Here is a 15176-nt window from a genome sequence, read left to right as displayed (position 1 = left end):
CCCCCCTCGCCTCCCCCTATTGGTTTACATAAAACATGGATGTGGTACTGTCCATAAGGACTGGGACTGTTTTGTGCGCTAGCTGAGTCTTGAAGTACATTGAGAATCGCTAGTAGTTCCAGAAGGTTGATGTATTTGCTGGTTTGTGCCTGTGTCCACAGGCTAGTAGCAGTGGGATGCAGGAAGTGAGCTCCCCACCCAGTCATGAATGTGTCTGTCGTCAGAGTGGCCTTGATGGCAGGTGTGTAGAAAGGTTGTCCCTTTAGCAGGTTGTCTCTGTTCCACCACTGTAGCGATTGAACCAGAGCTTTGCAAAACCACCACTAGAGGGCTCCTTTCTGTAACAGGATTCCATTCTCCTCCTTGAGGATGTTGAGATGTGCGGAGAACAGGCGTCCTACGCGAGGTGGATGGTGGCGAGGCACTCAGAGTATCTTTTGGCCACTGTATTTAAGACCCAGCGGTACGACATTATTTCCTCCCATTGCTGGGCGAAGTGTTACGCGACCCCCGCAACTGGGGACACATGGGAGGAAACATGAATGGGCATGTCATTTGGTGGCAGTGGCTGCTACGCGCCGCTGGAGGCTGCAGTCCTGCCTAGTGATTTACCACGGCGAAACCCACGCTGTTGGTACCGATAGGACATCTGACTGTGTGGAATGTAGAAGGAGGTGCCAGATGTGTATGCTCCAGCTTGGCCTTGTTTTCTGGAGCGATCTGGATAATACAGAGTGATTTTTTTGCTCAATGAATAATGGTTTAAATTTAATCCGGGCCCCGACCGGAAACCAATGGGGGCTTTGTTGAGCTGCTGAAATAGGCGTTCCATAGGAATCCCCTTAGCCCGTCTGGCTGCTCTATTTTGCAGCCCTTACAGCCAGTTGAGTAGATAAGCAGGGTAAGCTTGGAGAGAAGGAGAGTGTGGAGTCGAAGATGACCCAGAGGGCCGCACGCTCCACCTCCCGCTTCTGACATTGTGAGGGAGAAGTGTCACCAAGTGGAACCCGGTGCTAGAGGGACCTCATTGAGCACTGGAGGCAGTGAAGCTTGGGAGCCGGCGGCTGTCTGTGGTTTGCCACGGCACGGCATTTGCGTGGCACTAAGGCAGCTCATTGAAACAGATGAACATAAACATAGTTCACATAAGGCCGCAGCAAGGAGTGGAAGATGAAGATGCAAGGGGATGGCACTCCAGGAGGGAACCGTGCGCAAAAAGATCTCAAACAGTTTCTGCAGATGGCGAGGATGGCAGCTGGCAGGCACGGGGCCAACTGCTTACAGAAGGTTGCAACAGAGCTGGAGGGTGGAGTAGCAGGACCTTCGAGGGACAGGTCCCAGTCTCCATTGTTGTTTCCTGCTTTTACTGTGGAGCAAGCTATGCAGGAGCTGATTGCAATGGGACAAGAGGAGCCAGGGGCCAAGAGGAGGAGGACACTGATGGCAAAAGCAAAGGCAATCAGGCAGCAAACGGAAGCCGTCAAGAAAAGAAGGGGAAACAGTGAAAAGAACTGTGGGAGATAGAGGCAGAGGGGAAAAGCAGGGGCCTGTTGCCACCCCGGCAGCTCCTCCCATAGTGGTTCCAAGGGCGAGCAGCCGTGGACCCAGCACGCATTCGGCCATCACGGGACCTGCATCCTTGGAGCAAGTGAAAGGTATAGTGATGCAGTGCTTACAAGCATGGGGCAAAGGGGTTAATGGGCAAATGCTGTGTGAGAATATTAATACTTTTAACCAAGTAGGGAGGATCGCTGGGGGGATGCTCAGAGAGGGGTGGTTAATGGCCCAGAAGGGGCTTTTGGGGATGGCACATCGGGGCAAGCGGGTAGCGTGCCCGGTGTACTGCCGCAATGGGTAGTCACGCAGCTACAGCAGGCATCCAGCGGTCAGGGGTAAGGGGAGGTGTCAGAGAATTATACGAATTATGGCAGAGGGATGCCACGGTTCGCACCAGTGAACGCGTTAGTATGGCACAACCCAACACTGTTCAAGGAAAGGATATGGTAAAAGGAATTTATTGGTATTTTCACCTTGCTTGATTTGGAACAAACAGGTCTTGACATGTGCCAAGTTTCAGAGAAGGAAAGGGAGAAGAAAGATAGGGAGAGAGTGAAGAAGGAGGAGACCATTCACAATTGGTTAGCAGGTTTCAGAATGCTGGCATCCATTATAGTAGAAAAATTCCCAGAGGATGCGGGGGCGTTATGGATTTATGAGCAATACATTCATAACGCTTACTTAACTTATGGGGGGATGCATGGTTAAAATATGACAGGGTTTTTAGTTTAAAGATGTAGATGTGGCCGGCCATGTCATGGGAGGAAGTGGATGTTACAGGCTTCATTGAAAAGATGGTAGCAGCAAAATAAGTGGGGAAAGGGCGCAGGTTGAGAAGCCTTACTATAAGAAAGAGAAATGGACATATGGGGACAGGAGGAGGGGATCCTTTCGCGGGCGCTCTTCCTGGAATAATTGATCCAGCTATCAGCATGGGGAGAAAGCGACATGCTGGATGTTTGAGCAAAGCTATTGGCCTTTCGGCAAAATCTGTAAATTCAAACATGCATGCACCAAATGTTCGGGGAGTCATAGCACGACATCATGTGATGGGGGTGGGGGGAGGAAGAGCACTAGCACAAAGCCAAAGGAGAATACAAAGCGAAATTGCCACCTCACTGCCTACACCCATACACCTTGCCAAAATGATGCCATTCTAAACTCTCACCATAACAGTGCAGATGCACAACTAATGTGGGAGGGATTTCAGGGGGAGGAGGGGGTGTGTAGTCCCTTACACTGGTCCAGTAGGCAACAGGGAGGCGGATAAACTGAAGTCAGCGCTAAAATTGCCAGAGGTTGTGAAACAAGAAATAGCAACGGAAGTTAGTTTAGGAAGGGTGACCGGTCCTTTTGCCACCTCCCCCTTTGAAAACATTAAGGTATCACCCTTGGGATTGTTGCCCAAGAAAGAGAGAGGCCAGTTTCAACTCATCCAGCACCTCTCCTTCCAGAGGGACAATCAGTGAACGATGGCATTGCAGAGGAAAGCTGTAGGGTCAATATACACCTCCTTTGAGGATGCAGTGGAGCAGGTAAAGGCCATGTGAAAATGGGCCCTAATGGGGAAAGCAGACATTGAATTTGCCTTCAGGCTATTACCAATCAACAGAGGACGCAATAACTTGCTTGGCTTCAAGGTCAATGGGCAGTATTATTACGACAAATGCCTGCCCATGGGTTGCTCAATTTCCTGTGCATCCTTCGAGAAATGTAGCACGTTTTTGGAATACGCACTAAAGGAGAGGGGAAGTGATGCATTATTTGATGACTTTCTGTTAATCGGCAGGAAAGGGACAGCGAAATGTGGCACTTTAATGGACAGGTTTAAGGCATTGACACATGAACTGTGGGTTCCCCTAGCAGAAGGAAAGATAGTTTGCCCACTCTCTAGGCTAACATTCTTGGGAATTGAGATTGATTCAGAGGAGGGGAAGATGAGGCAACCAAGAGATAAAGTGGAGAACTTAAGGGACAATATCTGTTAGGCTCACCTGGTTCCCACAGGGGCGTCGATCGGACCCGGACAGCTGCGGTCTCCACCAACGTGATGCGTAGTGCAGAGATGACAGTCTGGACTGGCCCGCCTAATCTTGTCTGCTGGATCCGTAGAAGTATTCTCCTGCAAGTGGAGAAAGGGATTTAGCCACCCGTGGACTTTAGTGATGGCCCCCTCACCAACTGTTCTCGTTCTCCCACTGATCACCTCCGATATCCCTTTTAGTAACCTTTTAGTAACCTCACCTTATGTTTTTAAATGATGAGCTCTCCATCCTGCATGACATGCATGGGCGCGTAGATACCAGTTACTTCACTGGTTTGAAGGTACTGTAGGAGTTCCGGAAGAATATTGGCTCCAATGTTTATAAAGTTCAAAGAGTTCAATATGTCCGATGTTCACTCTTGTTCCATTCCCTCGTTAGATTGCAGCTGGCTCCAAGAGAATATTGCCTGGAGGCAGCCAATGGAGTTCAGGTAAAAGTCTGTGTTATCAAACACTGTCCGGTAAAAGTTGCATGAATTTAACTTGTTGTTTTCTCTCCCTTTATAGGTGCGGCATAAGAAGATGCGGCGAATTAAAGAGTAATGCCTCCTGTGATAAATCAGGTAAGCCTATGTGGCAAAAGAGATTGTCTTTGTCGGTTCTCACGGCTCACCTTGTGTTTTCTTTTGTTGTTCCTTCCAGGTGCTGGGTTTCAACGAAGAAAATGATGGAGGCAGCGCCGAGTCAAAAGATGCTGTGGACTGGTGTTATAACGCAGCGCTGCTGCTGGCGACGCGGCGCGTGCTGGAATAATGTCCTTTCCAGGCTCGGAGATGTGCTGGGTCCGGAATCCGGTACGGAATCAAATAAAGTTTGTTTCTAACCTTGTCCTTTTCTTCCTCTTTATTCTAGGAGCTCCGGATTCGAGGCGGGCGTGGCAGAAGACTGGATGCAGGCTGCAGGCACGGTGAGCGTCACGCTGCTGGATGCAGAATAACGCGAAGCGTGTGCTGCTGTTCGGGCGTGGTTTAAATAGCCTCCAAAGTAGTTCCAGGTAAGAAGTTCCCTAGAGCCACGCCCGAGTAAAAAATAGTCCCTGTAACAAAATAGTCCCATCCAGGCCTCATGTAGGCTTGGGGGGGGTTTGCAGCATGGTCTGCATCAGGTAAGTAAAGTCTATGAGCCTGGCGCCTATGGCGCCAGGACTGATTTCTATGATGAGCCTGGCACCTAAGGTGCCAGGACTGAACCCAGACAGTCCCTAGCCGGGGCTGCTGAGGTTTAAATAAATGTCTGGACGCCTGCTCCCGGAGCTGATGGCCTTGGTCCTGATGCCCGGGGGTAGGCATCATGACAATATCAAGGGATTGAGCGGGCAGGAACAAGGCGACATTGAGGGAGCTACAGTCATTGCAGAAAAACAAAATTTCGCTGGTAGGGTGATCCCAGCAGGCAGGGTGTTGGCCAGGAGCTTTGAATGGAAGACAGTGGGGCTGCAACATGCATCCCAACACGTCTGTCTGGGGGCAGAAGTATAGGAGGATCTGAAGATGTGGGACAGTTTCCTGGATAGGTCTAATGGGGTGCTACTCTGGAGAGAACAGCCGGCAACTAGTGAAAGCATGAGGCTTTTTACGGACGCATCAGGCCCTCACGGGTTTGGAGCGATCCTGGGGAAGAAATGGTGTGCACACACATGGCCGGCATCATGGCATGAAGAGGGTGTAACCTGAGACAACACACTGCTAGAGTTGTTTCCCATCGTGGTGGCAATTCGGCTATGGGAGACATCACTGGCCAATGAAAGTGTGATTCTGTATTCAGATAACCTAGCAGTGGTTCAGATCATGAATCAAAGGACATCTAGCAACTTGAGGGTTTTGAGGTTAGTCAGGGAGCTTGCAACAAGCTTGCACACTTTAAACTCGGAAGTGAGAGCGAGACACATACCCGGGGTAAGGAACGTAGCAGCTGACTCTCTCTCTCGTTTACAGTTGGGAAGGTTTCGGGAGAGCAGACCAGAGGCAAATGAGAGGATGACCCCATTCAAGGGCCAATGGTGGGGCATGATTGGGAAATGTGAGCACACTGATCAGCACGGCATTGGCGACAGGCACAGGGAGGTGATACAAGGCGTGTTGGGAGCGATTCCTGACTTTCAGGGAAGGTTTCCTGGTGGAGCACCAGGGCGGATCTCCAGTGTGCGCCTTTATCGGGTTGGGTTGGCAGACTCAGAAAACCAGAGCCTGGGTAGCTTACCACCTGGAAGCAATAGCCCACTACAACAAACTGGGAGGGAAGGCTGACCCCACTAAGGAACACTATGTCGCGATGGCTATGTAGGGTTGGGCTAAACGCATGGAGTAGAAAGTCAATCCCAGGTGCCCCATAGACATGTTGAAGCTCCACAGGTTGATAGGAATACTGGCAAAGACATGCCGTAGCGAAGGGGAAGTGGTACTGTTCACGGAAGCATTCACCTTAGCCTTCTTTGGGGCGTTCAGAGTCAGCGAGTTGGTCTCAGAGAATAAGGAGGGCCGGGGTACAAGTTTCAGGATGGAAGATGGCATGATGGCAGGGGATCGGGCTCAGATACACATAAAAAGGTCTAAGACGGACCAAAAAGGGAAGGGGAGAACAATCACACTCTACTGCATTAAAGAAAGCCCATGATGCCCAGTAGCTGGCCTAGCCGCATACCTAAAAGAAGACCTGCGCCAGGAGCAGTTGTGCCTCTCCTGCTGCACAGGGACGGGACGGCCCTGAGCAGGTGCCAGTTTAAGAGCGTGATTACAGGACCCACTCGATCAGAATTGGGGCAGCCACATCAGCAGCAGGGCTGGGCATCAGTCCAGAAGCAATTATGGAAATGGGGGGATGGAAGTCTAGCTGTTTCAATAGATATATCAGACTGGACAACATGTGATGTTAATATGACACGTTCTCATCTCCTCTCAAAAAAACAGCAGCTCTAAGGGGGAAGCGGTCCGTGTGGGTGGTGGGTCATTCCTTTGTGACAAGGATCATGGATAAATGGACCCCGGAGAGGGAGAGGATGACGGCAAGTGAGTTTCGGATCTGGTGGCATGTGGTGCCAGGGATGAGATAGGGGCAGCTGGGAGGGCATGTGCAAAGGCTGTTGAGTGAACATCCAAGGCCCGGCGTGCTACCAATTCATCTGGGTGGAAATGACCTCACAAGCCTGGGCAGAGGGGCGCTAATGGGGGAAATGATGGACACTTCAGAAATTGGCTTCCCAGTTGGGAGACACTGAGATCATTTGGTCTGAGGTTATACGGAGGGAAAAGTGGAGAGGAGCTGAATGTCATTCAGCTGTGGGAAAATCGAGAAGGAAGTTGAACGGGGCAATGGCCAAGTTCTGCAGGAGCAGAGGTTTCATCCAGGTCAGGCACGTTTTAATCAACCTGAAGTCTCCAGAGTATTATGAGAAGGATGGAGTGCATCTGTCTATGGCGGGCATAGATTTGTTTTTCTGGAACTTGTTCACAAAGCTGCTGGAGCTATGAGCCAAGAATGGGGGGAGCCACAGATGGGCGTGGACCCATCAGTGGCGTGGCAGTGTTTTAGTGACCAGCGACACTGTAGGTACTACAAACGAGGTGTGGGAAAGCGGGAGGTGTTTTCGCTCCTCATGATCAGCGCTCCTCTGAGACCTAGCGGTAAGGGCACTTGACGTATCTAAGAGGGCGCGGCTTCCCCCGGCAAGAACGGCACTACTCAAGCCCAGGACACCTGCAAGGGCAGGTGGGGTGCAGACAATAACAGTTGGGGGTGGAGGTGCTTTGGCCTAGAGTAGTCTTTGTTGGAAAATAGGGGAAGCAATGTTGAGATGGAGCAGTCGGCTGGTCGCCGCACCTGGAGAACAATTTTACAAGGTTTGGTTTTGCAGTGATGACAAACATGTAGTGTTGAGTATGTTGTGATAACCTGGCAGCATCCTCCTTCCTTTCCCCTGGATAAGGGGGAGGGGTGGGAGAAAGCCTGCAAAACCAGGACTGCAGCCCGCAAAGAAGAAAGGGGGCGGGATGCCCGCCAAACAGGAGCAAAAGTCTTCGAAAGGGCAACAAAGGGAAGGGGCGAGCTAGGAAATATAAGGGGGCTCAGACAGCAGGCAGCATCATCTTTCTCTGCGTCGACGCTGGTGGAATGAGAACCGGGGGCTGTTTTTCCTACCACCCACCCACCCTATATAGGGAACGCTACAGCAAAGGAAGCAGAAAGGCTTCACCATTGCAGTCGCAGAGCGGTGGGGCAGTGTTTTAGTGACAAGTGACACTGTAGGTACTACAAACGAGCCGTGGCAAAGCGGGAGGTGTTTTCACTCCTCTCACGATCAGCCGCAAGGGTGCTGCAGGTATCTAAGAGGACTCGGCTTCCCCCGCCAAGACCGGCACTCCTCCAGCCCAGGATCACCTGCAAGGGCAGGTGGGGTGCAAACAATAGAGGGTGGGGGAGCTTTGGCAGAGAGTGGACTTGGTTGGAAAATAGGGGAAAACATTTTGAGATGGAGCAGTCAGCTGGTCGCCGCACCTGGAGAACAATTGTATAAAGTTTGGTTTTGCAGTGATGACAAACATGCCAACAAAGGAACAAATGTCTCTATCTGCCTTTTTTCCAGAATAAGGGGAGGTAAGGGTAGCGAATGGAAAGAGCAATGGTGTTGGTATATCTATGGACAAGTGCCCAGGTTATGAAGGGTCCAGGAACGAAGGATGGGAGACAAGTTATCTCAGAAGCATAGCAACCTCTGCAGAGAAACAAACTACAGCAGTTATTTACCTTTCGGTGCCTGTGCTGCTGACGTTTTGCAGAGTAGGATGGCACAATAATGTGTTTAGATCTAGAAATGAAAGACATGTTGTTAATTAAATACTACAAACACAAGACATCATATAACGATATATAATCGAAACGTCCAAAGAGGAGCTGCCATTCTCCTCTCCCCGGCCACTAATGCACCCTCCATCACATACACAAGACAGGATTAACTAGAGGTTTATGAAGAACAAGGAGAGGCAACTTTACACTTGGCCAAAAAAGAAGATCACTTTCTCACCAAAAAAGTAGTGAATAGTTGCCGGCCACTCAACTAAAGCAAATGATTCCTTAATTATTCCCTAAAAGACATATTTCACATTTAAAAACGTAGCATTTGAGGTCCCAGGGTGACAAAAAGGAGACCATCCACCCGGGGTAGTTTCTAGTCCATTTGGTGCCCAGGGTGAAAAACTACAATGTGCCCTCCACGCGCGGCATGAGCGCCACTCCCAAACTCCACTCCACGGTTAAGTAACTCCTACCCAATGTCAATAAATCCCTGCTATACAAATGAAACGGGTTGTTTACATTTGGATTCAATAAAGTTGCAAAAACGTATCATGCTAGTTTGTGCAGTTTCTTTGGCCAATGTTGGCCACTTTGGAGAGTTACTTCACTATGCAACTAGTAGTTTTGACCATTGTTGCTGAATAAATATCCTTTAAAATTGCACAATTTGTATTTCATTTTATCAAAAACGTAATGCAAATTGTGCAAGGCATTTACAACCATTGGCCACTTTTTCATTGGTGCCCGAGACAATTTTATGCCCCAGTCCGACCCTGGTGGCTGCCAAGAGTGAGCCACAGAGGTTGTATTCCCAAGGCAGGCGCGGGTGATGGGGAGCACCAGGTGCAAAAAAGTTATCATAGAAAAAGGATCGGGGGCAGGAGAGGCCGGGGCAGTAGCCTGGCCGGGCACAGGCACCATTCAGCCCTCCCGGGGACCTCACAGGTGGGTGCTGCAAATGCCCATATCTCAGCCCCTCGTACAGATGCACACTGCACAGCCCCATGTAGAGCTGCCCACTGCATATCCCCCCCTTGCAGACACCCACATCACAGACCCCTGTACTGTACAGATGCCCACAGCATATCCCCCTGTGTGAATGCCCATCTCACAGCACCAGTGCTGGAGTGGCCTACGGGGATCTCCTGCGATTTCCCAGTGGACCTCTGTACCATGGGCCACTTTTGAGTGGGATGAAGTCAAGAATTCGTTACAAATCTTCCAATATATGTTAACATGAGGCCACTTGGAAACACATTTCCGGGGCCACTTTTGGCTCCAACTACACTACACTCCCAACCCGTGCAGATGCCCTTTACAGCCCACCCCGTGCAGATGCCCATTGCAACCCCACCCCCTGCAGATGCCCATTACACCCCAACCCTGTGCAGATGCCCACTACATGGCCCTTGTGTAGATGCCCATTGCACCCCCAGCCCGTGCTGATGCCCACTACACGGCCCTTGTATAGATGCACATTACATCCCGTCCCTCTGCAAATGCCCATTACACCCCCAGCCCGTGCAGATGCCCACTACATGGCCCTTGTGTAGATGCCCATTACACCTCCACCTTGTGCAGATGCCCACTACACGGCCCTTGTGTAGATGCCCACTACACAGCCCTTGTGTAGAGGCCCATTACACCCCCACCCCATGCAGATGCCCACTACACAGCCCTTGTGTAGATGCCCATTATACCCCCACCTTGTGCAGATGCCCACTACACGGCCCTTGTGTAGATGCCCACTACACCTCCACCCTGTGCTGCCAATTAAAAAGTCCTAAAGTCCAGCAAAAGAGGTGGGGGTCTCTAAGGTTGAAGGGAACTAGCACAGAAATGAGAATTTTCCCCAACACCAGATACACCTCATAACCCATATTCTGCTTCATATGCCAGTAGCGCAGCAAGGCCCTCATAACCCATATTCTGCTTCATATTACAGTAGCGCAGCAAGGCAGTTGAACCTTCCAAAATTCATCAACACTGCCGATTTCCCCTCTCTGGACTGCACCAGTCATAGCTGAGGGAATGCACCAATGGCTCACTCAAGCCCAGTACTCTCATTTCTTCCTTGATATGTACGAACCACGGCAGTGCCGCACCCCCAGCCTGCACTATAACGTCTTTCACAGCCTCCCTATACTAACTAAAAGTTCATTTGACCACAAGCAAATCCATTAATAAATTGGCCAGTCGGCATGTAGATTCCATACTTTGCATCCCCGTTTCCAACCGGTATATTCGGCGTAGTCAAAGGGAGACCTAGCAGTTTTTTCGGATATTTATTTCAATTGTGGTTAGTAGTGAGCAGTTTGTATGCCCCCAAAGCTCCGCTCCGTAGATAGCTGCCTGCCTTGCATGGGCTTTGTAGGCTTCCAAAGATACCCAGACAACACCCATGCCAAAGTAGCACGAGAACATTGAGAGGTTATGAATGTATCTAGCCAATGAGACCCGCTCCTTGGCCATGTGCCGATCCCAACGGCAGGACGACGACACCTTCAAGCCTAGATAATCATAGTGGTTGACCCGGTATATGCAACCCTATTCCAGTTCTAACCCTAGGGGTTTCTGTTTCTTCGCCCCCTCCCCACAACTCCTCCCACTGAAGACCATGCTCCTAGTTTTTGCGGCATTGATGGCAAGGCGATTTCTGCCACAGAAATCCTCGAAGATCTCCAATTGTTTCCTGGCGCCCATCAGTGTAAGAAAGAAGGACCGCATCATCTGGAAACATTAAGACTAGGATGTTATCACCAGCCACTTTTGGTGCATCAGTACACGCAGACACCCAATCAGCAATAATCCCATTGAGGAAAATGCAAAAGTGGGATGCGTTGTGCTCCCATCAGTGCCCCAGCGCAGCACAGCCGTGTTGCCTGTATAAAGAATTTGAATGGCTGCGAACAAATGCGATGGGATGTCTAAACTACGTAAAACTTCCCACAGTTTGATGCACTATCAAAAGCCGTACGAAGGACTACAAAGATGGCATATACATTCATGTTCCTCAATACGGCCTACTTTTCACATATTAAGCGCAACCTGAAGCTTTGATCCACAGTGCGTAGGGCACTGCAGAAACCTGCCCGACGATGACCAATATGATTATTATCACTAATCCAGACTTCCAGGTGGCTCAAAACTACTTAAGCATATATTAGTCGAGCAGAGATATGGGATCCTGGTTGATCCCTCGAGCCCTTTTTAAAAAATCTGCACAATCTCTGCCTGCGTCCAAGAGACAGAAAAAAATTAGTTTGTACAACAGAGTTAAACAGCCTAGTGAAATATGGAACCCATATGCCAGGTTCTGACACGTAAAAATGAATAGGGACCCTATCCGGGCCTTGCTTAGTTTCTGCTTCTGTAGAGCTCTATTAACCTCCCCCAAGGATGACAAAGGATGCATCAGTGAGGTCAATCACGCATTGGAGTGCGGGTCAGGGGGCCGTGTCTATCCCAGGAAAACAATCCATTCTGCTTGCATAATTTTAAAAAAAAATATTGACCCACACAGATTCAGGAACACAGCCCTGCTGATTACTACTGGTTTTCTTGCAGCATAATCCCATGATTCCCCAGAAACCTGTGAATGCCCCCTGCCAATTGCTATCAGCAGTTGGCTCCAAATATCTTCAGTCCATGCTTGTTTGTTCTCTTTCAGCAGCAAATGGTATGCTTTCCTGGTCTCTTAGATAATCGACCTACCCACAGCACGTTAAAGTTTAGCTTGTAGAATTAAAGCTAGTTTTGCTGCTCTACAGTCTGCATCATACCAAATACCCAACTGCTCGCCGAGGCGGGTCACAGCTTGGTTGGGGTGCGGCCCCGATTGTGGATAGACCGTGATCGGAGGTTCTTGGACCACCCCGGACACGTGGGTACTGGTTGCGAGATTCTCAAGTGAGGGGCAACATTGCGAAATAGTTGATGCAAAAATAAAGGCGAGAGAATAGGGGAAATTGAAATTTGGGCATCAGGGACTGTGTGAGTGAAACTGTTAGGCTTTTCTTATCTATCCCGTATATGGCAATTAGGTTATTGTGGACGAAGAGATAAAAAGGAATATGAATCCTATCTCCGAAGGGGTGTAGAAGGCGGCACAGCGTAGCATTGTCTCCACCAGTGCAGGATATAAGTGGAGATAAAGAAAAAAACGTAGGAGTCTCATATATTTAGTAGGCTCGGATTAGTAATTTAGAATATTCTTTTTCCGTGTGAGCAGAATTCTTCAAGGAGGCAGCCTAAGGGGGCTCAGAGGTGGGGAGTGCATGAGAAAATAAGAATAAGAAATAAAAGTCTAGAACAAAATAAAGGGGCGATTCACACCAGAGGGTAGTACATGTTACATGTTCAATGTTGTTGAAGTGAATTGTGTTGGTCTGTCGACAAAGCATGAGTGTGTTTATGTTATTTATGAAATAAGCATTGATGAAAAGTGTGTTTTGTGGTTCCTGAAATAAGGTGAAAGTAAAAAAGGTTATTGACATTTAACTTGGTGCTGGTTAAAAGGTATTGAAAAGAGTACTGGAAAGGGTTTTTTGGTTGCATTGTGTAATACACCAAGTATAAGAGTGAAAAACACAGAAAATTGGGACAAGACGTCATGGGAGGGAGTACACCGTTAGCACGTATTTGTTAACATCTCCCCTTGTACAGTGAAAAAATACAGAAATACCATGACCAATGGCTTACAGAGATAAAAGGAGAGGGCTCGTCCCAAATATGGCCAGAAGGAGGGTCCTTTGAGAAAAAGAGTGTTAGATCTTGTAGCAACCCATTTGTTAGCAAAGTACTGAGGTAAGCAACTGCAAAACAGATGTGAAATACTAGATTTATGGAGGATGTTTGAAGAGACATCCCTGAGCAGTGATGCAAATAAGAAAGTGTCCTCGGAAGGCCCTACAGCTCCGACGGGAGAGGAGGGAGTAACTGCGGAGGAGTGTACAGTACAAACAGGAGAAAATGATCTCACCAGGCTTTACCCATTATTACCGAGGCCCGCTGCAGGATACAGTGATCCCAGGTATGTGCATGTGCCGAGTGCCCCGACAATCCCAGCTGCCACGGCCCCGCCACCTTATGACCCAAGAGGGCTATACGGGCCCACTAGTGCCCCTCCTGTAGACCTAGCACGGCTTACTGGGTATTTAGAAAGACAAATGGAAATAACACGACTAAGAGCACTATGTGATAGGGGACAGATGTTGCCCGGGGGAGGAGAGGTACCACCCAGTGTAACTAGTGATTTGACGCCTCCACCCAGCGTAGCAGGGGGGTCTAAACCCTCCCCGCCGCCACAGGGGAATGTGCCTAAGGGACCAGAACATGAGTGGGAATCAGGAGAGTTCTTCTTCCATTTAAAATGACAAACCAATAAGAATAGTGTGCGCAGAAGCAGCAGATGACCAGGCAGGAGCAATGCAAAGAAGATAACGGTAAGTAAAAAAGGAGGTAATGCCAAACTACAGATGCCTCCGATACATAAGGGAGCAGGGAGACCCCACTACATACCATGGGCACAGATGGACAAAAATAACTTGTTGAAACTACTCCCTCCACTTTCACATGGGGGGGGGAGTGGATACATGCATTCGAAAAGAACACGGCAGGAGTACCCTTGGCTATAGGGGATGTAAAAAGGTTATTAGTGTCTGCAGTTGGCGATCAAGCAGATGGAGTGTGGGTGAAGGCCGATTTCCCGGGAGTAACAATAAACTGTGACCGCCATGATGGGTCGTCATTTAACAATGTGAGGGCGCAAGTGTGGGATGCATTGCGGAGAACTTTCCCAGATACCCCAGACTTGCATTTAGTAATGCAATGCACTATGGGAGAGGAGGAAGAGGCTGTGCAATTCATCCTTCGAGTGCAGGACATGTGGAGATCAGAAACGGGCCTGGTGTGGGACCAATCCACAGCCCTTTTTTACTTTATAATTAAGCGAGGCCTCCTAAAGGAGGTACAGAAGGCCTTGGATAAACTATCTGGGATAGAAGCCAAAGGGTTGCCGGAGATTCAGAGCATAATAGTACACCATTGTAGGAGGATCAAAGAGAGAGAAAAGGAGATAGCATAGAGAAGGTTGGCAGATGAAGCAAAGTTAGTTCAGAATAAATTAGTGAAGGTCTCGGCAATCAATTCAGCGCTACCCACTGAAAGGCAGGCGGAAGGAGAGGAGGGGTCAGGAAATACACCAGCAAGGATGGCAGCAACTTGGTCTGCAAACGGACAAGAGCAATGGGCGAGAGAGGAGCAATACGAAGAACCCCAATGGCAGGGCAGACCTGCAAGAGGACGAGGTGGGTACTGGGGACAGAGAGGAGGATTTGGGGGGATGGGAAATAGAGGGTTTGGAGGACAAGGAATGAGGGGAGGACCCCAAGGGTCATGCTGGAATTGTGGGAGGTGGGGACATTTTTCGAGAGAATGCCGGATGCGACCGATGGCATATCACCAAGGGACACCTCCCATGGGAAACGAGCAACAGTTTGGTCACCCACATCCAGGAAGTCCCTATTGGTTACCAATGGGTGGGAGTGTGCAACACGAACAGTGCTATAATGAGAGAGCACAACAAATGCCACCCAGACAGCAACCTCAGCAGCAAGGTATGCAACAACAAATAGCGCGTCAGAATACGATGGTAAATGCTCAAACTAATATATTTGCATCAACTGCAAATGGTGTGCCGGCACCTTTCCGCGGTGCAGCTATAGTTGGGGCAATGGGCCTCATTACAAGTGAGATGGTAATGGGTTAACGGCACTGGTAAAGGTGC

General features: G+C 49.4%; 1 protein-coding gene across 1 annotated transcript in view; it reads right to left on the bottom strand.

Annotated features, from left to right (window-relative positions):
• The window catches only part of LOC138559120 (threonine-rich protein-like), a 195878-nt gene that overhangs the window by 130145 nt on the left and 50557 nt on the right, over positions 1–15176 (bottom strand). Inside the window, exon 2 of the mRNA XM_069642687.1 lies at positions 8342–8402. Within this exon, the coding sequence (XP_069498788.1) occupies positions 8342–8402 (61 nt within the window). The remainder of the gene's footprint in view (positions 1–8341; positions 8403–15176) is intronic.

Source organism: Ambystoma mexicanum, unplaced genomic scaffold, assembly GCF_040938575.1.
Source record: "Ambystoma mexicanum isolate Mex_15411 unplaced genomic scaffold, UKY_AmexF1_1 Mex_scaf39, whole genome shotgun sequence".
NCBI classification, from domain to species: domain Eukaryota; kingdom Metazoa; phylum Chordata; class Amphibia; order Caudata; family Ambystomatidae; genus Ambystoma; species Ambystoma mexicanum.
The sequence above is the reverse complement of the archived record's forward strand: the minus strand, read 5'-3'. Positions and strand labels throughout refer to the sequence as shown.